At 43.9% G+C, this 26,012-nt stretch overlaps 1 protein-coding gene across 5 annotated transcripts in view; it reads right to left on the reverse strand.

The window, feature by feature from the left end:
• The window catches only part of CACNA1B (calcium voltage-gated channel subunit alpha1 B), a 2,298,664-nt gene that overhangs the window by 1,545,713 nt on the left and 726,939 nt on the right, over positions 1-26,012 (reverse strand). For all 5 annotated transcript variants that reach the window (XM_069609698.1, XM_069609696.1, XM_069609700.1 and 2 more), the window contains exon 4: positions 19,243-19,334. In XM_069609698.1, the coding sequence (XP_069465799.1) occupies positions 19,243-19,334 (92 nt within the window). The remainder of the gene's footprint in view (positions 1-19,242; positions 19,335-26,012) is intronic.

Raw genomic sequence — 26,012 nt, forward strand, 5'->3', positions numbered from 1 at the left:
GCTGGTCCAGTCAGTTGGTTTGTGATACGCTGTGCTCTGGATCTAGACATCTTATTGTTATGGTGGTTTCAAGGAAATCTATCTTTTTAGGAGAGTTTGAAGTTTATGATTGTGTGTAATTCAATACAATCTTCTGTGGAAGCCTAGGAGGTCATGTTCCCCAATGTCACTTTTCCCAAGGCCCTTCACTGGCATCTGACTGACAATGCAGCATCAACACCAGCCTCTCTCACAAACTTGCTACACTAGACTCCATGAGCAAAAGGCCTAACAAATGGCTGTTGGGTGAACTCCCCACCAGTCTGCTAGAGGCACACGCCTGATAAGTGGATAACTGTACCAACACTGTTCTTGCCTTGGGACCAGCCTGACATATCCCAACCTTTCGCAGGACTATACCTACAATGAGTGCCACTGTCTTATCCCCTTCAGCCTTACTGTTAGCACTCTAACATGGTGTTTTTTTCTTTGTCTTTGGATCCACTCACCCGAGCCCCACTTAGCATAATATGTCATTCTTACCTTGAAGACTGCAATGAGTGGACACCTGAAATGCACGCCTCTCTGAAGAGGATACAAATCAAGTACACAGACAGGCAAAGGTAATGAATTCAGTGATCACAAGATGACAAAAGCTTGCAAATATATTACTTTGTTAGCATATATATATATATATAAATCCATATATATATATATATATGGATTTACATGTGAATTCCCAAGTGCAAGCATGGTATTGCACTTCTTTAAAACTGAACAATGAATACCTACCTACTAAAATAGTGTTACTTTGCAAAACACCTGGTCTACTTTTCAGTATTTACTTTCAACTTCTGAATCACGTGTGAGGAGACCACAAATGTGTCCATCTCGGCCTTCTATTTACTGCTATTTGATGCAATTGAATTGGGTGTCATTACCCTTCTTGGCCTCTAGAGACTTGCTCACTCCGTCTAACATGGATTTTCTGCATCTTTAATTATCTAATACTTGGCCTTTACATATCTTGTCTCCTTCGCTTAATCTAAGTGAAATATCTCTTTACGTACATGGCTTATCCCCTTGTGGCTTGCAATTAATCTTTGAAGTAGCATCCTTGATTCCAGGCCAATAGACTCCGCTTTATTCCTCCCACAAAGCTGTTTCTTCAGTGTCTCCTGACTCTGCAGCCCTGGTCTGTCTTTGAGGTAGCTTAATTGGTTTTAATACGAGTCAGACGTCCATCTTTCCATCATGGCCACTCTATGTTTTCCTCTGTAGCAAGCTTCTATATGTATCATCTACCTTGCGTTTCTGCGCCTATACATTTATTAGTCAGTAGGTTACTTCATATTCTTTGCATATACGATTTCTTCATTTTTTATTACGTTTCTCGTGTTACTTCAGTTAAATCTTTATTCTTTGAGTATTTGCATATCATTTCAGTAAATCTCAGTGGGCCTCAGTCTAACTATGCCGGTCCGGTAAGAACGGTGCTGGTAACTGTACCAGCACCGTTGTTACCGGACTGGCACAGTACGACTCTGCAGGCAGGTGCCATCCCGCCCTCCAGGGTCAGACCTGTCGGGCAGAACAGCCCCCGTCCGCAGAGATTCACGGAAGCACTGGCACCGTTATTGATGGTGCCGGTGCTTCCGTGGTCCCGATTCTCATTGAATATGGGAATCAAATGGGAATGGGGATTTACAATTACCGGTATCTGACTTCCCAGAACGCTGGGGTTGTAATCACCTGGTGTTTCCGGCAAGCCAGGCACCAGTAAAATTTGCAATTCCGGTGGCAACCTCCCAGTTTTATCAGTACGGTTACCGTCAGATGAGGCTCAGTATCTTTCCTCTATAACGTCACTCTGCTCTTGTCAACTTTCACTTTAGCTCTATGATGTCCAATGGTGTGTGCAGACATCCTTGTACCCTCTCAGTGCGAGGGTACATTTGATATGGGTGCCTGAGTGCATATCGTCTTTCATACACTGGATGCAGTATTTGGATGATACCTGGTGTCCCACATAGGGCTCTTCTACTGTTCCAGTAGGACGGAGGTGAGGGGGCAGGAGCTAAGGTAACATGTCCTCCTGCTCCTCTACACTACTTCTCTGCAGTGTGCTTCCTGAACCTTCCACTTTCCCTATCTGCCGCATGTTCACTGGTAAGTGTTAAAGGAGGCAGAGGGGCATTACAGATTACCGGTCATGTCTGGTAGCAGTTAGCCTGAATGGGAACCTGAACCCATGCTGTACCTGCTATTCTTTACGAACTGCACTTGCACTGATCCTCTTCAATTCCTTCCACATTTGTCAGGTAGCTAAACTCATAGGATCCTTCCCAAGAATTCGGTATGTTTAGGAGACGGAAAATGTACCTTTTGTCTCGGGTGGCAAAAATGCTTGCACCAGCCATGCACATATCCTCTCTTTTCCCTTGAGCATAAAGAAAATCTCTCCCTTTCTGATAGGAGTGATAGGGTGACATAAGCACTATAGGAGCTATTAACATGATATAGCATCAAATTCTCTTCTGATAGTCTTCTTTTCTGTACCTATGGTCCCTATTATGCTCACTATTCTGTTCAATCCAAGTGAGCTGAAGGATGGCATAAACACTATACAAGCAACACACATTAAATAATATGACTATTTGCTGAGAAATTGGTGGTCGACATCTCCCCCAAAGGATCTGCAGATATGTAGTCCTCAGACAAGAAGTGGCTGACTGGGACAAAAAATAATCACAGACACCAAATTAAGCTGGTCCACATTCATGAATCACATTCTTGATTTTTCACAATAAATTGTCGAAGAGGAAGTGCAAAAGGTTCTCTTTTAACCTCTTTTAGTACTTGAGCAGCCTACATTTAAGCATTGCCTGTACTAGAAGCCCCATGCCTCCTACCAAAATATATCACAGAAGAAAATGGGCCTCATTACGACTTTGGAGGTAGCCATGGCGCTATTAGCGCCAGGGCTGCCTTCAAAATCGTGGCCGGGTCCGAGTTTCCTGAATGGGGAATTACCGGGCCATTCCGAGTTCGGGAGGCCCGGTAATTCCTCCTTTAGGGAACCCCGGCCCGGTCCTTCCCCATTCCCATTCGAGCCCCCATAGGGCTCAATGGGAATGGGGAGGGAGCTAACAACGGGCCTGTCAATTAAAGGCCGTTGTTAGCTCCCTGGTTCCCTCGAGGAACCCGCTATGGACGTCTGGGAAAAAACAGACGTCCAGAGCGGGTCCCGCGAGGGGACCTTGTAATAGTGCACAGTGGGTTTAACGGCGCCGGCACCATTACTGTGATGAGGCCCAATGTCTCTAATTTTAACCAATCAAACTTGGTCCATTGGCAGAGTAGCTCGGTCTGAATTATAGGTTTGAGGAAACAAAATATATTCTGACAAATGAATGGCTTAAAAAACGATTCTCCAGAAGGAGTTATGTTTATACCAGTGAGTGTCCTCCCTAGCAGACGAATATAGCATTTCAGAAGCTGCAATATTAGCATTTAAATTCAAATGCAGTCTCATCAGTTTCTTGCAGAAATATATTGCAAACCTCAATTGTGCTTGTATCTTTATATGGTTCCCTGTCATTTACACGAAGTAAATTACTTCGACTACCACCCTTACCCCCAACCCCTGCCACCCACCATTTTACCCACAAATAAATACATTTCGATGTAAACTGTCAAAGTAATTTCCAAAAAGTAAATACCACAAACTAATTTACTTTGTGGAAACAACACAAGACCCTCTATACTAATCAGATTCAGATCAAAACGGAGGGCATACATTGGTATTCCCATTAATAGCTAATGAAAATATTCTGAACAGTCTCAAGTAGTGCACAATTATTGTGTCCACAAATTTCACTGCCATAAAATAGGGCTCATCAAACCTTAATCTCAAAAACCTTTAATCATTGATCTAACATCCTAGCTCCATATTTATGATAAAATCGTATCAGCCCCGAATTGAAATTCAGGGGCATTTAACAGATCGCTGAATATGAGGTAGCCAGGTACCACTCTTTTCAAATAAAATGTTCACATATTAATATGTATCAGCCACTTCTATTTTAGAATTATCTAAATACTATAAAAATATATTATGATCCTTGATAAATACCATTATCTCGGTTTTTGAATAATTTAAAAGAAGCTGTTGGGCCTCAAAGTATTTCTTTGTATTCACAAGACCATGCAGGAGGCCACCAGGCATCAGGTCCATCAGGGCAGTGTCATGGGCATATAACAATGGAGAGTATGTGAAGCCAATGATGCAAGAAAGATTACCAAAGCTACTTTGGAATTGAAATCACAACGGAGGAAGGTAAATAACAACGGCAAGGCGGCACCCTTGTCTAACCCCTCTGTTGGTTAGAAAACTGTGAGAGTAACCATCATGCCTAGTGTAAAGTATGGTAGCAGATGTTTTTGAGTACACTACTTGGATCATTCTCAGCAGTTCCTCACAACATACACCAATCTGTTCACATATGACAGACAAAATGGTCCTCGCGATTGAATCGACAGCTTTTGATAGATCAAGGAAGATAACATAGAAATGTCCACTTTAGATCCTGGTATGTTTGTCGATAACAGATAACAGGCAGTGGTCAATAGTGATGTGTCCTTTCTGGAAGCCAGTCTGGTTTGTTGGTAGAACATTATTTGGCTTGGTCAACACCTCTAATCTAGTTTGCAGGTATTCAAACAAACCTTTCCCTGTGCCATCTACGAGAGCTATAGGCCTATAATAGGGGGATTCAAGATTGAACCTTTTTTAAAACACAGGGACTATCTGGCTTCATAGCAAGAATTTCGGAACGGCGCCTGAATGTATTATTATCTTGTAAATGTGCTATAATAGTAGGGTGCACCACTCTGGGAACCAGACAAAATAACTGCTTCTTTGTCTTCTTTGATAGTGTATGTACTTAACTCAATAAGAGAAAGGCTGTAAATTAGGTGTGATGTGGTTAATCCATGTTAGAAACAGATGCAATTCATCAGTATTGCTTACACGTTTACACAAGTTGGAACATCGTTGGGTCCTTTGATTAGATACACAGAATTTTGGATTGAATGAATCCATTAATTGGTCCATCCTACTGCACTGTCCCCCAAACTTAAATGTACTTTTTACACACTTACTCTGCCTGTACAGACTATTATCATTTCAGAATTTCAAGGGCTCTGGGCGACTGTTTGTTTTTTTCCCCCCATGTTCCCACCCTCCTTGAGCGCTTAGAAACACTGGTGTGTGTATAGGCGCAATATAAATAAACAATACCATACCATAGTTATTTCCCTCTTGATCACATTCAGGTGCGCACCATCTAGTGCCCTGTGTACTCCGTTGGGGGTACCAGCAGAGGCACGCTTCCATACAATTTCTTTGAGGCTGTGGGACAATGTATGTCATCTTATTTGGTTAGAGCTAATTGGTGTTTTCCTTTCCTGTCCTTACATGGGCTACACACATACTCTTGCCAACTCCCTGTTTTCCAGTATTCCAGCAACAGGCCCTTAGTGCACACTTTGTTCCAAGATGGCCACCGTCAATACGGGCCTCCAATGGTTCAGGTTTGTCCAGTCCTGTTTCTACCTTTGTTTATTTTGCATTGGATATTTTCCCAGGCACAGGATTTTCAGATTTTCTGGTTTGGTCTTTCCACAACCGTGGATGTTAGCACACCTGGCTGATAAATGTGTGATTCCTTAGGGTCCCTCCATACGGCAAGATAAGGAATTGTTGTACTATTGCTGCATGATATTTTATCAGAGTAGAGTGTGTTTTTCACAATCCAGTTTATACATGGTGACAGATGCATGCAGCGTCAGCTTAGACTTTGGGCACATTCCTGGTCCTTCAGCTTCTGTCAACATGGTATTCAGATCCTAGTTAGTTAGTTTCAGGTAAAGGACCTACCCACTTGCCCAGTCACATTTATGGGATACATCAAGTTCCCTCTGTTCTCCACTTCTGGGACATGTTTTTATCCTGGGATTGTCTTGCACAGTTGTTCTCTCAGCACATCATATATTCACATCATATATTGTCCATAGTTTTATGCATGCTATGATGAGGACACCCCCCATCCCCCGCCCCATTTTTCCAAATTGTAAGCACCTTATAATTGAACAAAAACACGTTTTTACTCCTAGGCAGCTTAGAGTGAATACTCTGATAGCACCTTTTTGTATTGCCCAATAGGAGTGTCACCTGATATATCCTCAAATGCAGTGCTGGTACTCCCCTACTCCATTCTTAGTATGGTGGAACTGGATTCAGATTCATTTTGATACCACCTGTCTATATCAGTGAATCCAAGGTCCCAATACCCTCCTTTCAGGTACTTCATCTATTTAAATGGTACTATAGCCCATCTCATACTCGTAATCAGACTGAGTCTTTCCGTTATACATGTTTTCATTTGGTCTGTCTTTTTCAGCGTTCGTTGTTGCTGGGAATCACAGATGAAAATCAGCCACTCGTGCACCGTTGTACCTTGTCTCAAGCCGATCCTTATACATTCTGAAGAGGGCAGGACCCATTCTGTTGGTTAGAATGTGGACCCCTTTACAGGCCCGAAACTCAAGTCAACAACAGACATTTATTTGGGTTGTGTTACCCATTTCGTGTTGACGGAGATTGGTGCTTTAACCAAATTGGTTTCTCTTTGAACTACATGTGATTGATTTCAGTTTGCGGTTTAGTTACACTGTACTTTTTAGTGTATGTCTTGTACATATTTTTCTTTGTTTAGATGATCACATTGTATATATTAAAAGGGGCTATATCACCCAAGCCAGAAGAGATGCTCATTGGCTTCCGCTTAAGGAACGTATAACGTTCAAAACTCTGGCCCTAACCCATAAATGCCTTAGCCTCACTTCCCCCCCCCTATCTCTCCGATATCATCAAACGAGAAACCGCCACATGTCCAAGAAGGACACCCCACACAAACCTACTCCACATATCCTCAGTTAAAAGAGAGAAAGCTGGAGGTATAGGCTTTCCCTTTCAAGCACCCAAACTCTGGAATGCCCTCCCCACCGCGCTCCGTGCAGAAACCTCCCTCTCCACCTTCCGCAAAGTCTTTAAAACCACATTATTTAATTGACACAGCCATGACTGTTGACAAATGTAACTAAGTATGCACTGTAATCATAAATGTAATCAAGTATGCACCCCTTCTATACTGTAGCTACAACTTCTTACTATGTGTAAACTGCTCCCTTGTTCCATATAACCAGCAACTATGCCTCACCATGCTATTGCAACTCACTCTTTGTAACAGTGGCACAATGCCTGTGAGCTGCTGCGTGCTTTAAAAATACTAATAAATAAATATTGATTGCTGCATTTTTTGGATATTTGTGTATCCTGTTTTAGTTGTGTAAATTGTTTGTTTTTCTTTCTTTTCAAGTTTAGTTTTTGTCTTTTACACATATGCGTTTGTTTTATGCTCTATGTGCATTTATGATGCATGTGCGTGCACCCTTGGATGTACTCTTTACTTTTTGAAGTTGGTTCATTCAGTAAAAAGTACAACTTGTGTTCTCAATTAATCTAAGCCTAATCTTAAAACGGTTTTGTGCTGTATAAAACAACCAGTTTTGTTTACGTATACATGTGTGTGTGTATATGTATATTTGTTGAGGCTCATGTAGGACTAATGTCAAGATCATTCCTATGTATCCACCTGACGTTATGTCTAGTTCTATGAAATTGTATGATATATGTATTGTCAAGTAGTAGGTTTTCTTTTGCTAATATATTTCGGAGCATCAACTGCTTATACACCTTTGATGTTCTCTTTGTGCTCTTTTGCATTTCACATGAAAGTAAGCATCCTGAAGGTCCAATGACACCAATCAATCCTGAAGAATCTGTTAAAGAGTAACCATCTTGAACTTGTCCTGCCTGAGGAACTTGCTCAAGCATCTCAAGTCCAAGATGGGTCGCAGTGCTCCGTCCTTCTTGGGGATTTGAAAATAAGGCGAGTACCAACCTTGATTCTTCGCCACCACAGGTACGCCTGCGGTAAACACCCTCTTCCCTCAGGTGTTAAACCTTTTATCATCTCTATCCAGGGGGGATAGTAGGATAGGCTGCATCCTTAGAAGTTGACGTGGCTGCCTGAACCACTAAACTTTCAGTAGTGGGATGTTTTAATAGAAAACTTGGATCTACTGTGGCAGGCCTATATTTCTTGGCCAGATCTATGTTAACTGCTGGTGTTGTATCTGGTTTCAACCAGTTTTCCAGCACACTGGTTCTCAATGCAGTGTCGAAGGGTAACACAGGCTCCCTTGGAAGGCCCCTTATCCAGGATGTCTGTAAGGGCATCCTTTTCCAGGATTGCAACTAGTTTTCCTCAACCTAGATATTCTGTGACTTAACCACTCACTGATCTATATGAGGGGCCTCAGTCAGGAGTGGCAGAATCTGTCTTAGGTGAGGTGTCTAAGCCAATGGCATCCTTCAGAGTGTCCACAAGATTTTGTAACCTGGACTCCTCTGAGATGAACTCATCAGGTACATTGGGAGTGCCATGCTCCAAGCCAAAAGGTACATTCTCTTCCTCCTCAAAAATCGACTGAAAGGCCTCAAAGACGTCAGTCTTAGGTAAGGGCTTATAAGACTTTGACAAATCGATAGAAGGCTTCGAAGTCTTCGAGGGCTTCCATGGCATTGAAGGCACAGAGAAAGTCAACAGCTATACTGGAAACACTGGCTCCGATGGACCAGGCACCGGCTCCTTTACAGGAGTTGAGGAGGAATACTTGAAGACTGCCACTGAAAAAAGGAAAGGACCAGAAAACAAGCCATCTCTACCTATGCCCCAAGACTATGGATCCTCCTATCTGTTAGCATCAGACTTGCCCCCACGCTCCTACAATTCAGAAAAGAACTCAAGACCCACCTCTTCAAGTAATCTCTCTGCCTCATCACCTAGGCAATCACATCGCCCCTCACACCACCTGACATGCTAGACACCACCCACCCCCTCCTCCCTGCCACTCGGTACAGCTCTACCCCTCCTCTGCGCCCATCTGTATCCCACCACCCGCTGTATAACTGTTCTGTTACCTCAGAAAAAAAGTGCTCTGTTATGCATCTTAACTGCTGTACGCCTCTGTAAAGAGCTCTATTATGTATTTGTATTGCTATATACCTCTGTAAAGTGCTTTGTTGCTTCTCGAAGACAGGTCCGTACTCAATAAATACCATAATAATATTAATAATTAGGCTTCAATTTGTGGAAAGACAAATGTATTTATTTATTCGTATTTTTGGAGCGCACAACAGCCCTTGGGCATCCTGGCACTTGGTACAGAGAATGAACAAAACTTAGTTACAGAGGTTGGAGAGAGCTTAGTTGCAGAAAGGAAGCCAGGAAAAACATAGTACATACTTAACACCATACATTTTACGCAATATGCATAGTGCAATGCGAGAAGATGTGAGGAGGTGTATGAGATGTAGGAAGTTGATGTGGCATGGGCAAAAGGCAAGAAGTTAATGGAAGAGGGCAGTTTTCAGGTGTTTGCAGAAGGCTGTGAGGGACGTCTCAGCTCTGAGGGCTGTAGGAAGAGAGATCCAGAGCTTAGGGGCTAAGAACGGGAATCCTAACCCCCTCTGTTTGGCCCTGTTGATGTGCGGGATGTTGATTTGATTGGTGTAGTGGGTTCTGATTGGCCGAGAGGATGTGGTCCTTGATATGGTTTGTGCCAGGTATGATGGTGCATTGAGATTGAAACATTTATGAGTGATGGTGAGAATTTTAAAGGTGATGCAGTCTTTGACTGGGAGCCAGTGGGCTCCCTGTCTGGCTTGGGTGATTTGGTCTCTTTTCGGGATGCTTAGTGCAGCTCTTAGTGCATTGTTTTGAGTAACTTGAAGTCTGTTTACTTTTTTTATTGAGGTGCCTGCTAGAAGGGCATTGCAATAGTCTAGCTTGGCCACTATCATAGCTCTAGCAATTGAGAGGCAGTTTGATTTGGTTAGTTAGGGTTTTATGGCATTGATATGTTTTGTGCTTAGGGCTGAGGCAATGGCGTTTACATGCTTGTGCATGCTGCTTTCCCTGCTGTGGTGGCTAACGGTGGGGACCATCGCCCGTTCAACATACAATACACTCAGTAGTGGCTGGGGCTAGGACGTGAAGTGGGTCCAGCTGCAGTTGAGTTGGAGTTCAGCGTTGTGAATGGTGGCGCTCAGGGCATATTTGGATATTTGGAGGTGGGCCTCGTACCTTCTCATAAGTAACCGGTAATTTGCAGCTCTAAGGAACACTTATTAGTGGTCCTGCCCAGCTAAAGAGCGCCCCCAGCACCTACAACCATGAGGTTCTCCTTGTAAACGCGTATGGTCCTAATTTAGACAGTCCTACATTCTACAGGCAGCTGACCTGCATCCTGGATGCGTCTGCGGATCTCCCTATAATATGTGGCAGGGACTTTAATACTATCTTTGATGCAGAACTTAACTGTTCCACAGCTACCAATAGGGCACCATTGAGCGCTGCAAAGGTAATTAGCCAAATTATAGAACAATTCCAACTAGTGGATGCTTGGCAGTATCCATGCCCGCGGACTAGGGAATACTCGCTTTATTCTACAGTACACAATATGATGTCCTGAATTGATTACTGGCTAATCTCTTCGTCACTACTCCATTTACGGGAGGGCTGTCGTATGCTAGCATGCATGTTTTCTGATCATCCCCCGAAAGTGCTTAAGCTTAAACTAGGCACAGACCGACCAATCCATCCCTTATAAAAGCTGTCTGCTTCGGTGTACACAGACATTCATTAGATGCAAGAATATTGAGGTTTTCCTTGCAACCAATGTGGGTTTGGTCTCTTCATGCGCTACCCTATGGGAAACATTTAAGGTATTCATTAGGGGTAGTGGCGTTGTCCACATCGGTGCAAGAAAAAGAAAGGAACCAACCTATGCAGTTGGTGACTGCTAATATAACAATGAATTCACAACTTTTTTCATCTCCAAGTAATCATCAGTAAGTTTCTTTAAAACAAAAGATAAACTTCTTTTAATCGTAACACAGGTGTAGAATTGTCTTATTCTAAATTCACAGAATTACCAATTCGTACATTAATTATGGTATGCAATTATACATTTAGCATATACATTACATTGACAAGACAAAAGTTCATAATTAAACAAAACTGTATTTCAAAGACAAGTTTCTTAAGTTTTTCTGTTTTATCTGAACTTCAACCATTCTTCCAGACCAGTAGCCTCTAATCCTCACTTTGAAGTAGAATGTCCCACAAAGACTGAGGTGACCTAATTAGATCTTGACTGCCTAATTAACCTACACATGTCTTAATGTATAATGGAGTGCTGGACTTATAGGTCTGAGTGTATTTGTCAAAAATGTATAAGGTTTTGTCGCACCGATGGATGTCAAACTGAGAAATAACTTGGACGACAGCCCGCCCAAGTCTTCTTCAGGGCAATAATGTATACATATGTGACTCTAAAATTAAAAGATGTAGAGTAATACAAACTAAAGGCACAGATCGAATGGAGTATGTGAAACTAAATTCGTAAACACAAGTAAAGGAAAGATGACTGATGTCCTAGGAGAAACAAGTGAAAGGGTTATGGTGAAAAGAGCATGGCTGGTGTGAAAGAATTAGACAGATGATCAGAGTAACCCAATAGGTTGGGAATGCTCAAATCAATCAGGAGGGAGCAGCAGGCTCAAGAAATTAAGATCTGCTCTCTCGAAGACCAGTATGGTAGGCAAAATGTAGAGTATTTTAGAGGTGAAATTAAAACGGAACTAGTAATGTTTCATGAAATGGTGTTAAGGGAAACCTACTATATTAATAAACCCATAATAGCACTTAGGTACGAGGAGGCGGACAGACCAGGCAGGGCTTTGGCCTGGGTTCTACAATAAAACTATGCTGGGAGGACAATGACAGGTATACACATGCCAGACTAAGTAGTGCATACAGATAACGCCTCCATCTGTGACACCTTTATTAAATTCTATAGTGAGTTTTTCAAATCAGGATATTAACTCTTTGGCAGATATGACAACATATCTACACGTAAGTACACTCCCATCCCTATTGTTGGCGCCTGCCGAAATCTTGAATGCCCCATTCAAGTTTGAGGGGATACTTGCTGCGATTTCAGACCTCCTATCAGGAAAATCTCCTGGGTCAGATGGCCCAGTTGCAGAGTTGTATAAAGAATATAAGCAAACTATAGCGCCACTGCTTCTGCAGGCATGGAGCGAGGCAATGGGCTCCGGCATACTCTCTCCCCCACAATCCAGGAGTTTATTATTACGGTCTTATTAAAGCCTCATAAACTGCCTGAGAACCCGGGCTCATATTGCCTGCTTTCCCTGATTAGCACCGATGCTAAGATCTATGCCAAACTTCTGGCAACCCGGTTGAAGCCCCCGATACTGCACTTGGTTCATCCAGATCAGGCAGGCTTTATTCCCTCCAGGTCCACGGCCCTCGACTTAAGGTGTCTTTTCTGTATCCTTTCCCAAATTAATCCTCAGGCAAACACGATGGCTGCTACTCTAAATGTTGAGAAGGCGGTTGACTTGGTTTCCTGAGACTTCTTGTTTTTAGTATTGAACGCTTTCTGACTGGGCGATTATTTAATGAATTGTGTCAAATTACTGTACTCCTCACCCCTTGCTAGGATACAGGCTAACAGAGTACTCTCATCCACTATTACACTGGGGAGAGGTACTAGACAGGGTTGCCCCCTTTCATCTCTCCTGTTCACTCTATGCATTGAACCCCGGCCGAAACAGTACCGGGGAAACACAACATGTCTCCGCATTTCTGGGCCTATGGATATAATATCTATTTACGCTGATGATGCGCTATTAATTGTCTGTGACCCGGAACTGAACCTTCATTCACTTCTTGAGGAGGTACAAGTTTTCTTCAATACTCTGGATCATGCATAACCTGGTCTAAGTCAGCGCTACTCCTGCTGACAAGCAACTCAAACCCTTGGGGCGAGATGCTAGGGGTTACAAGGGCTCTGACGACTATTATTTACCTGGGAATTCATGTTTCCAGGTCCACCGATACACTGTTCACTGACAACCTGGCGACGTAATTACCAGCCCTTAGGGCCAAACTGGACTTTTGGTTTGAGGCTCTCCATATCTCTTTATGACCGCCTTTCTCTCCTGAAGATGATAGTCCTTCCAAAACCCTTATATTACTTTACTAACATACCAATAGGGCCTGGTAAAGTGTTTTTAATGAGATTGGTTCTTTGGTGTCCAGGCTCATCTGGGGTTCAGGCACTGCTAGACTGGCATGGATTGATAAGGTGAAACTGTAAGATATGGGCGGCCTGGCTATTCCAGATTTCTATTTGTATAATTAGGTGACCCAAGCACATTTTGTTGCGCACTGGTACACGTCTTCCCCTACCTGTCACCATGTAGACAGTAAGGTACTGGGTGCGAGAGCGCTAAGCATGCGCTCAGTAATATTTGGTACACAATATGGGGATGGCAGCCCGTTTCAACCGTTGTGGACAACGATTAGTGTGTGGGCTAGGGTGTTCCATTGATTGTATATAAACACTCTGTATTGTAGAAGCGTGCTGCTTAGGAGCTTTGCTTGTTATTCTGCCTTCACAGAATAGGGCGGTGCAGATCAAATGGGATGTTGAGCGCATGCTAACTATGTACCCGATTGTACTGTTACAATATGCCTGGATGAGCAGATTTTCGAAGGAAATGGCTGTCCTTCCCTGCTGAGCCTGAAACTCGCACAATTCTTGACACTGTCACCCAAACCACAACCGTACGTAAATTGGTGTCAGTGCTGACCCTTAAAGCATAGCACACTTTGTGAGCATAACTCACATAGGAATTCAGTTGGAAAAGGATGTTGGTCATGATGTACCTGATTACGTATGGGCCCGATATTGTCTTCTCACTAAGGAGGTATCACCAAATGCTAGCTACCCATTGATACAGTTAAAGTGCTTACCGGCTGCATTATATCTCTTTCAAAATAGCTAAATTCTCTCCAGGTACCTCTGATGAATGCCCAAATGTCATCGGACTCCGACTGTTTTTCTGCACAGTTCGTCCAAAGAATATCTGGTACGGGTTTCAAACATATATACAGAACCTGAATGTAACTACGGGTATGATCGAATGATTTGGGTGCCAATTAATCAGAAGGTCCTCATTGTCTCCACAGCTGAATGTAGGCCATATGTGACGTCTCCATCTGTGTATTACTGCTGATACGTAAATAGATTGTATTGATATGTATTAATTAAAGTATAAAGAAAAAAAAGAAAATACCAATTGAATACTTTTAAAAGTGTACAAAGCTGCCTGGTTGTTTGACAATTAAATAACGTTTTTTGAAAAGCTGCACTTTCTATCTACATAAACCAAAATAACAGGTTGCATTCCTGTTCCAAATAAACAAAAAAACAAGTAAACTTAACTGAAAAAAAATGAAAATATTACCAACCCACAGCAGACTATATTGTAATTTCAGTGTCACTTGTTAATAGGTGATGCAGCTCTGCCTCCACTGCCAGCATTTGGCCACTTGCAGACCCGCATTTATACTTGAAAATCAAAACCAGGAGTACCAGAATGTAGACAAACACAAAGCAGATGACGCACAACTCACAACCAACACAAAGGATACTGTATTAGATCTTTAGGTGCTCGAGAGCAATTGTTGAATATAGCACCATACAAATAAAACAAAATAAATAAAAGTGCTGTACATGCCATCTGTTAATTTGTGCTTTTTACCATGTCATACAAATTCCACAAACAACTCAAGGTGTCAAATTTCACATATGAGCAGTTCATTCAACCCACATTTTGCATTTTCTTTGCATGATGGGACCTATCATTTTGAGCGTACAGTAGAAAAATCATACTGTATAAGTACAACCATGCAAAAAAAAAAGCAGGGGCATGGTGTGGGTTATTTAAATATCTGCCCCACAACGATCATACAGAGTAAGGAGGCAGTGGTGGGAAATAGTTTGAGAATCACTGTTGTTGACTAAACAGCCAGGGATGGATGGAGGTGTCAAACATTTTCTAGGGCCACTTAGCAATACCTCAAGCTTTTTTGCAATACAGTCCCCTCTCTGTTGATCCCATACCTCTCAACCTACTGAGACTTGAAAGCAGTTCCTCATTAGAAGTTTGCCGGTCTGGGAAAAAGTGGCAGCAATAACATGACCAGCACTTTTCCCAGTTTGCCGGTGGGGGTGGTAAATCAGACCCGACTGGCAAATAACAGCTGGTATTTCCAGCACTGGTTTTACCGGCAATACCCTCCATGGAGTCCTATGGCATGGAATGGGGATTTACCGCCCTTTCCGCCACCTCCAATATCCAAGTAATTCTGGGATACCAGGCAGCGGAAACGGTATGTCAGTTTGCCTGTTTTGCACAGTACTGGCTAACTTGTAAAGAAGGCCATCATTTTTGGCGGGTGAGAGCTGTGAAGGCATCATGAAGTACGAAACAGACTCAAATTCAAATAAAAGATTTTTATTAACTTAAATGTCAGAATGGTTGAAAGCTTAACTTGCCCTATGCTAATGTGGGACTTCCCTACCTGAATGAAACTAAGGAAAATCTGAGTCAACAAGTTCAACTTAAAAGTCTGTTCATGTCCAAAACCTATCCTTGCCCTCGCAACTACAATGAACTAATGTGTAGGGATGTCACAGTCAAGGGAAATTGTGTTCAACTTAAAGTTCTGAGCTTCTTCCGCTCACAGCTTACTTTCAGCTCCCCTTCCCCATTTACAAGTAAGTTCCATGAACAAGTCTCAAACGTTACCTTCTCCCAGTTCAGAGCTGCACAGTTTTCAAACGAATCCTTGGGGTTCGCTTCTGCAAGGTTCAAATAACATAATCCAAAAGCAAAAGATGCCTTGAGACTCCACTCTAAAGACAACAAAGGTGGTTCTTGTAATCCTGCCACATATACTTGTTATAGTCTTTCCAAAGGAAAAAGTCTTAACAAAACACCAGGCCAACCGGACCTTCTTGTTGGCCCACTTTTCCAGCTTGCATGCAGTTGTTTCCTTAGGCTGTGGTTCAGAGTTCTTATGGTTTACCATGCAGGGCTCTCTGTTCTAGGCGCAGTTGTTAGACCACACGGTCCACCCATTACAGGTCACGCAACCAGGGCCACATGACTCCTTGTAACACACACACAAATGTTTACTTGGCACTGGCTACTGTGCACCAAGCCACCTTCACTTGGTTCCTTGTGTTTGGAATGCACACACAGGTTTACTTGGCACTGGCGCCTGTGCACCAGGTCAACTTCAATGTGAACCTTTTATTTAAATATTTGAGTGCCCCTTTTGGTCGAAAATCAATGAGCCTTTAGTTGTTCAAAGTAACGTTTTTCTTTAGCTCAGTATTCAATGAGAATTTAATAGTTCAAAGTAAAGATTTTCTTTAGCTCTGTATTCAATGAGCATTTGGTGGTTCAAAGTAAAGTTTTTCTTTAGCTCGGCATTCAATTAGAATTGAATTGTTCAACGTAACGTTTCTCGTTAGCTCTGTATTCAAAAACCACATTGTTGTTTCTATGCTGTAGACCGAAGTTCCTTTGCATTCTTGTTGGAGCACCGCAGAGCCTCTCTGCCCTTCGGACACTCAACGGCTATCTGTAAATTAGCGTGAGCTCGCTCGCCGGCCTTGTGCTACTCCAGTGCCTCGGTTGGCACACAGACAGTGTCCTATCTGCTACCGCTTCACGGCAGCTCCTGCTGCGCTCTCAGGGGTCTGGAAGCTCCCAGGCTTGCCGGAGTCACAAGGGCCACTTGCATCGGGTTCCCACAAGTTTGGTGGCTGTCTTGACAGCAACCTAGCTTGTGCTGCTCCAGTTCCACCATGGCTGCCTCTTTGCATGTTGCTCCCCATCTCACGCTCCTTCTCTCTTCCTCTGGCTGCTTAATTTTCATTTATACTCCTGCAGCCCCTCAGCAGGCTACAGGTGTGGCTGGCTCATTATTCCTGCCTGACCATAATCAGAGGGACATACCTGACCCTTACAACTCTTAGTAGACATCTTCCTCGTCCCACCACCAAAGTGGTGAATAGAGGTAATCTTCACTGCTCTTGATGGTCTCTTCTTCGTCCCAGTACTGCCAAGTGTTATTTGTGGAGGATTGAGGGTAATTGGTTTATAATAGCCCATAAAAGTTGGGAAGGATTATGTTGGTTGTCATTAGGAAAAAGGGGATACCATGTATTGTCCAGCTTACACTTAGTCCTTTTCCTCCTCCTTCTAACATGTTTTGGCTTATAATATGTCCTGTCATTTTCTGGGTCAATGGAATATGGGGCGCAATATCCCATAACCACTTCTGGAATAGGGTTTTCTTCCTAATGGGATAATATGAGATACCGGTTCTCGCCTGAGTATGTCTCACTCCGAATCCTCAAGGACCCTCTACTCAGGTGATCCTCCCTTGTTTCTCCATCCCCAGAGGTCGGGATCCAAAAGCGATGGCCTTTCCCTGGCTACCTGTGTAGAAGGTCTCAAGGGAATGGAAGTGAGAATACCCTCAGGTTTCTCACCAAGCCCATTAAAGTCTATGGAGGAGTATGGGGGCTAGACACGAGTATAAACTGTGAAGTATGTTCAGGGTGCGCGCTATCCACAAAACATAGGCTAGTTGAGAGGTGTGATATATATCAGGCTGTCCAAATGTCAAGCGTTAGATACTCCACCAGTCCTTGCCTCCAGGTCTGCTCCCCATGAATATCTGCTACTTGCAGATCAGCATTTTCATTGGAAAAAAACATTAAACTTCACTATTGTGTAAATGGCATGCTAAAAAAAGCAAGACCAGTGAAACCACACATCTTCAATCGAAAAATACAGTAGCTCTGGTTCTCCATGTTTTTTCAGAAATTAGTGTAATTGAAGGAATACAGTTAGATGGCAAATGTGGTCATTAGTTTGTCAACATTGTTGGGCTTTAAAATGTTCTTGCTCAGAAGTTACTTTTCATGTAGACTACTATTATGTAGCTACAAAATCACAGGTGTACAACGTAAACGCATAGATAGCGGGGAATCTCATCATAATTGTACGGTAAGGTTTCTAGCTAAAATATGCCCCTGGCTGCAGTGTATAACCCAGTAAACTGTGGTCTGGCCATATTTGTTTCCCCATGACCAAAATGGATTGGATATTGTAAATGGCAGTCTGTGCTAAGTTGGCTTTTCACAGGAGTATAGTGGCAGAAGGTGTGAACATTATAAACAGGCCAAGAGTTTGAATTCTATCTGTATGTTATTAGTATGTTCTAGGATTATTTGACATGGTGGTTGTTTCATTGACCTCAGAAAGATGAAACACCATTTCCTTCCTACCATGATTCGAATACGTGATTCAGAGATATGACTGTCATAAAGAAAGAGCCTGAGGGTGTTGAAGGGACAGTTTTCCAGGTCCTTACGCTGTAAACTGGGCATCCTTTTGTAGTGAGCTTATTTCCTTTTTGTTTTGCTGGCCAGTCCACCCTGGGAACCTGAAGCTGCTGTAGTTTCTCCCTGCTGCTTCCCAATCATTTCTTGATTTCTTTCAACACCTGCCTGCCCATAGTGTTAGCCTTTCTCACCTCGGGAAAATCAGACTGGTTTAGAAGGACGGCACAATTCACTAGAGTGAAGATGTACATGTTAACAGCTGTCCACAGTTTTACAACCTGGGACCTCAAGTTTTGGAATGAGTGATCTCCTTTTCTTTTAAATTCAGAAATGTATAACCTTTATTGCTATGCAAAAGTATGTTTTGATTTAACAGGTTTGTCAACTTCTCAAATCTTAATTCAAAGCACATTTCGTTCCTTCCATTTGCCATTCCACTTTGTAGATTAACACAGTCATATTTCCAATGTTAAAATAGTCCTATTTCACTGCACTGTACATTAAAAACGGCTATATAAAAAATAAAAGAGCATTTGGAAAAGCACTCGTTTTGGCTTTAGTATAAGCATTGCAAAGAGAGTCTATGAATGTCCGAGTTGCCCGATTGGGTTTTAACCGAATTCCAGGCTCCATCCTATCACTGATCACTTTTAACCTTTGTATGGAGCCCTTAGGCACACTACTGAAGATCCCGATATAGCTTCCATTGGCATGTCAACAGGTGGAGGGAGGGGTTAGAAAGAAACATCCCCAGGTGTGAGTACTTACTTGGAATTCCCGAAACCAGCTTCAGAGGCCGTAACACCCTCACCGCCCTCAGCGTCCGAAGGTCAAAGTCAGCCCCTGCAGTGGCCAGTATCCTAGGGACGAAAGAGAGGGGCATATTTTAATTCTGGCATTACCAACGTGAACCAGCAAAATATTAACAACAAGGGGTTCATTGATTATCAGGCTCACATATTTTTTTCAGCACCTTTAGTGCAAAGACATTTAGTAGCACCGTCAAATCACAAATCTGAAAGTCTTAAGAGAAATAAATATTTGCAATTAACTTTAATCTAACATGTCTTCAGGCTCCAAAATCTCGGATTGTAAAGCTGCATGCTGATTGGTACAAACAAATTACCTTACAGAACATCATAAAGGATTTCCCTGTCATTCCCCCGTTGTGCTTACTCTGCTCAGTTGTGCTGTTCCCCCAGTGCTTGGTGCAGGCCCCTATGTTTATTATTTATGCTCAGTCAGTACTATGTTTCACCCATATAATTTAATGTATTATGCTGAGGGATAGGCATGTATCTCTCCCATGCACCCAATTTTGCAGCAATTGTCTCGGGAGGATAGCTCAGGGGCAATGTGCTCACCTTGAAAGCAAGACGACACGGAGCAACACAAGTTTGATCCCCGGGCCGTGCTTAGAAACTTCTGAGTAATGCATTATGAATAACCTATCATATCATATATCAAAACTGCAAAATTGATTGAGATTAGATTTTGGCTGTGAGAAGTTGGAATTTACTCTTACGTTTTTCATACATATATTTGTTCCTAGAACTTTCCTTAGCAGATTAAATGTTTTTAAGAGAGGGTGGCAACCTAGATGAGAAATCAAAAGTTACTCACCGTAGTTAGTAACATACTCGTAGTACAAAGCCCCCTGTCCTCCTTACTTGATGGGCGATGTAATGCTAGAGATGGGAACAGAAAATCTTTTTGCACAAAAAAGAGCATTTCTCCTTTAAATTTGATTCACACTGGGACACGGCCAAGGGCGCCTATGCACTACGCAGACCCTGCCCTTCGGCTCCTCACCTCAGTCCCCTTTTTGCACACTGGCCAACTGATCTGGATTTGACTATCTATGTTGATGGGAGAGGACGGTGGGTCGTATCGAGGAAAGGGGACTATGGACTAGGGGAGCGTTAGTTACTACTGTGAGTAGCTTTTAATTACTCCTACATCCCGTCCCCTTTCCTCCATACTTGATGGGTGATTACAACGGAGGACGGCCCTTCAGGAGGAGAGTGGCTTAATTTAAGCTGCAAAAAGGTTTTTCAGGACTGCCTGGCCAAATGCTGTGTCAGATCTAGCGCTGCTGTCCAAGCAGTAATGCTTACAGAATGGCAGAAGGGGAGACCCATGTTGCCTCCTTGCTGATAACCTGCCATGGTACATGCCTTTGAAAGGCTACCGCTGTTGCCTTGGCCCTGACCACATTGGCATGCATGTTGGATGGCACTGTTTTTTCTAAAGTCAGTATGATTATGTGATGGCTGCCACCATTCATCTTGCTGTATAAGCCTTGGAGGCCTGCTTACGCAGCGCCGATCCTCCGAATTTGACAAACAAGGTGTCAGTCTTCCTGATGGACTTGGTTCTGCTTAGATAGAACATTAGTGCTCTTCTTATACTTAAATAGTGTAGTGCTTTTTCTGCATCTGATTGAGGGCAAGAAAAAAAGGCTGGAAGCACTTGTCACGAGCCTCGCCCAAAACCCCCTCTGACAAACCCATTGGCCAGGTGGAGTCAGGACTCGGGCCTCTAAAGCCTGGCATCCTCTTCAAAAGCCCTCATGGGGCCAGTCATGGCGCCTATGGCGCCAGGCTCATACGCCATGAACAACAATGTGCTTGGGAACTACTTTATTGTATTGTCAGCCAACATGGAGGCATCCACATAGCTTGGTTCCCTAAGAACCAATCTATGCGGTCTAGTGTTTTGGGTGTGGCAGGCCTGGAACTACTATACCTGGGCTATATAAACCACACCCTGACTGCAGAACATGCTTCGTGTTACTTTGCAGCTTGCAACGTGACGCTCACCGTGTCCAGCTATTCCCTCGAACCTCGGAGAAGCAGAACCTACAAGGAAACAAAAGGAACATCATTAGCAGCAGCATCTTACCTGCAGTCTTCATCTTTAAACACTTGCAGCTACTGAGAACAGCTTCCTCAAATCTGCACGCCTCCTGGACAGAACGACCTGAAAGAGGAAGATAGAGGCAACATTAAAGAAAGCTGTAGAGACATTTACAAATTACAAACTGCTCAAAAGGTTTACCTGGCTGGTCGCCTCTCGGCTGGCACCACTCCGGACATTCCACTCGCACTGAAGAACACTGCGACCTACAAGGAAGGAAAACACACGTTAGCAAAGTCAAGACTTTGCAGCTCTGCGCATAGCGCTTACTTACCGCATCATAGCGCTCTTAATGCGCCATCATTTACCAGTGGGGCTCAACCAAGCCACTTCGCGGCGCTGAAGCTCTGCATACCTAAGGGAGAAAAAAGAGACATTTTAAACAAAGAAAGGCATGCAGGATAGCAACAAAACTAAAGAACAGCAATAAGACCTACCTGAACAATATCAAATGGGCCGGCGTCAGTAAAGTAACTGGACCGCACTCACCCATGAAAAACAATGCGCCCCTGCAAAGAAGGCAGGACGGAGAGCATGCCTAATTCTACCACAAGGTGAGGAGAGGGCGCCAGAGGGACTGAAAGTGTACGGGGGTGGAGGGAGGATACTTACCCCAGTCGGTCAGTCGTGAACACAGTCCTCCTGTATTTTCAGGCAGAACCTTCCCCGCAGACCACATCAGGGCAAAGCTGAGAAGCATATCAGCGAGTAACCCAGCTGGGTGGCGTCCCTGTGGATACCAGGTGAGCGTAACAGAACACGAAGCCTACCATAACAAATCCACCTGGGCGCCATGGAGACATCAGAAATGGACCAATTGGCCCAATTACTAGGAGAGCTTCGTGCTGAGGTTCATTCTGCCCGACAAGAGACTAATGCCCTCCGGAGAGACCTAATAGTGACCAAAGAACGCACTGAAGAGATTAGCAGGCAATACTTGCAATCACAGGCAGGACAGACGCCTCTACCTGGAAGCAATCCTAAAATGCAAAACCCTGTCATACCACCCACTTCGGTACAGATCACGTTACCTGGAATAGTGCCGCTGGCACCACCAGAAAGGTTCTCAGGCGACCCACAGAAGTATGCAGCATTCATCAATCAGTGCCGCCTTCATTTTCTTTGTAGGCCTGGAGCATTTCCAAACGTCCAAGCTTGGATAGCTTTTGTCTTATCATACCTGAGTGGTAGTGCAGCAGATTGGTCGGGGCCGTTGGTAACACATGATGATCCTCTATTACATGACTTTGGGGGGGTTTCAAGGGACAAATGGAAAAAAGTTTTGCTCGCCATACCCAGGAACAAGCAGTAGACAATGAACTCTTGTCCCTCCGACAGGGGAATCAGGACTTGATAACGTACATTTCTACCTTCAACAGACTGGTTGCCGAAGGTAGGTGGCCAGAAAACAAAAGAACCACGTTATTCCATCGAGGATTACGAGGCGAATTAAAGGATGTCTTAGCCCAGGTGGTTGATCCACCCAGAGACTGTGCAGAATTCATAAATCTGGTCGTGCATCTAGACCACCGGTTGCAGGACCAAAAGGCAGACCGGTCTAAGATGGACCCTCGGACCGTGTATGTTCGACCAAGGGAAAACACACCCTGTGTACCTGAAAATGCTGTAGAACCCATCAGACTGGAGGGATGCGGCCTCCATTAACAAAACAAGAGCGGGACAAAAGAAGACAACAGCAGCTTTGTTTGTATTGTGGGAAACCAGGACATTTCCTGAAAGACTGTCCAGTAACACCCCCAAGAAAAACCGTTGGGGCCACAGAGAAGTATGAAGCTAAGGAATCGGGAAACTACCACGCTCGACAAACGTAGAGGTCAGTTTGTCGAGTGAGAAGAAAGAGTTGCTGACCTCGCACTTTGCATTACCAGTGATCTTAATTAACCACCAACAGTCGTCAAGAATGCCTGCCGTTGAAGCATACATCGATAGCGGAGCATTTGGAAATTATTCTGATCAAGAACTGGCAGCAGAGATGCGGCTTCCTTTGTGTTCTAAGGCAACTATGGACAAGGTAACCATTGTGGACGGGAGAGAAATCGCTTCCGGACCAGTACCCAGTGTACAGCCAGGGTAACCTTGCTGTGTCAGGACGGACATCAGGAGTTATTTCATTCGATCTCATCAAGGCACCTCAGTTCAGGCTAATACTAGGGATGCCATGGTTGGTTGCTCACAACCCTTTAATAGACTGGCGGGCACGAAAATTAACCTTCCCTGGTGACTGCTCCCCTGCCTGCTATTACCAAGAGGAGAAACCTGACGTCTGTATCCCCATGACTCCCAGAGCGACAGTATCAACCCTGGAGCAACTAATACCTTGCCAAGTGAATACCATGATTTCCAGGATGTTTTCCGAAAGGACCAAGCCAATACATTGCCGCCGCACAGGCCCTATGACTGTCAGATCGACCTTGTTCCTGGTGCACAAATCCCTTGCGGCAGGATCTACGCTCTCACAGAAACAGAAAACCTTAATTTGAAATCCTATTTAGACCAGTACCTTGCAAACGGATTTATCCGTCCTTCGAAGTCCCCCACAGCCAGTCCTTTGTTCTTCGTACCGAAAAAGGAAGGAGACTTGAGAACCTGTATTGACTACCGCGCATTGAACCAGATCACCGTGAAGAACCGCTACCCCTTGCCACTTATCCCTGAGATGCTAGACCAAGTTAAAGATGCCCAGATTTATACCAAATTGGACCTTCGAGGAGCGTACCACCTGGTTCGAGTCATAAAAGGAGATGAATGGAAAACCACCTTCCGTACTAAGTACGGCTTGTTTGAATATCAAGTCATGCCAGTCGGGTGATGCAACGCTCCTGCGCCATTCCAATATTTCATGAATGACGTCTTAAGGGAGTTAATTGATGTGTGCGCCTTAGTATACATAGATGACATCTTAGTATACTCAGCCTCGGAACAATATCATGTCAGGCACGTTTGTTCAGTCCTCACCAAGCTCCGTCAACATCACTTTTTTGCAAAGCTTGAAAAATGCTTTTTTCACATCACCGAAGTAGAATTTCTTGGTTTTATCCTTACTCCAGGAGGCATCAGAATGGACGTGCACAAGGTAGATGCCATTCTGAAATGGTCTTCACCGACGTCTCTGAAAGGAGTACAAAGCATGCTGGGCTTTGCGAACTTCTACCGTCGGTTCATCACAGACTTCTCTCAGGTTGTGCACCCGATCACAGTACTATTACGAAAAAACAATTAAAAAGTTTGCTTGGACCGAAGAAGCAGAAGAAGCCTTACAGGAACTTAAACAAAGGTTTACCTCAGGCTCCAATCCTGCGACATCCTCATCCACACCTCCCTTATGTCGTTGAAACTGCTGCGTCCAGCCTTGCAATGGGGGCTGTCCTTTCACAGAGAGACCTGGAAACCAGCCAGCTACATCCTGTGGCCGTCTGGTCGAAAAAGTTCTCACCTCCAGAGATTAATTATGCCATCACGGACAAGGAACTCCTGGCTATCAAATCTGCCTTTAAAGCCTGGAGGCACTAGCTTCTGGGGGCCAGACACACCATTACAGTCATCACAGACCACTGAAACCTGCAATCTCTCAAAAAAAGGCCCAGGCCCAGTCCTCGCGCCAATTACGGTGGGCCCTTTTCTTTGCCGAATACGATTATGTAATCACATTTCGACCAGGAGTCAGAAACGGAAAGGCGGATGCCTTATCTCGCATTGGGCCTAGATGACATAGTATATACAACTCCAGACCCAGTACCTATTATACCTGAAGACAAACTCTTGGGTATCACGACAGCCTTAATACAAGCATAACTACGAAAAGAAATCCAACGGACAATGAATCCTGATGCCTACCTCGCATGGCAAACTCAAGGAGAACAATATACCATCAAGGACCACCTACCCTTTTTTAGGGATCGCCTATATGTACCCAAGAAGGAATTACAACAGCATATTATTTCAAACTATCACGATTCACTGATCGAAGGGCATCCTGGGATCGCCAAAACCCTAGCTAAAGTGAAAGAGAACTTTTGGTGGCCTACCTGGCGTAAGGACATCATTCAGTATATTCAGTCCTGCGGTGTCTGCGCACAAAATAAATCACAGAAACAAAAACCATCTGGCCTCCTACAACTATTGGACATTCCTCCAGTTCCATGGCACACTCTTTCCCTTGACTTCATCACTGATCTACCTCCAAGCCAAGGGTTCAACACCATCCTTGTAGTTGTTCACTTATTCTCGAAGATGGCCCATTTTATTCCTCTCAAAGGCCTCCCAGACGCAGCCACTTTAGCAAAAGTGTTCCTGGAGGGCGTTGTTAAGCTACATGGCTTCCCTTCGGTTCTGGTCTCTGATCGAGACAGCCAGTTTGTTTCAAACTTCTGGAAAAAATGCTGTGCAATGGTGCAGATCGACGTTCGGCTATCTACCAGTCACCATCCCCAAACGGACGGCCAAACCGAGAGAACTAATCAGAGACTCGAGCAATATTTACGGTGCATGCTGCACCACGAACAAAGGAATTGGAAAGACCTACTATGGATAGCCGAATATGCATAAGGGGCGATCAGGTCCCTCTCTAACAACAAAGCCCCTGGCAGTGACGGCCTCCC

This window comes from Ambystoma mexicanum, chromosome 8 (genome assembly GCF_040938575.1).
Source record: "Ambystoma mexicanum isolate Mex_15411 chromosome 8, UKY_AmexF1_1, whole genome shotgun sequence".
Taxonomy (NCBI): domain Eukaryota; kingdom Metazoa; phylum Chordata; class Amphibia; order Caudata; family Ambystomatidae; genus Ambystoma; species Ambystoma mexicanum.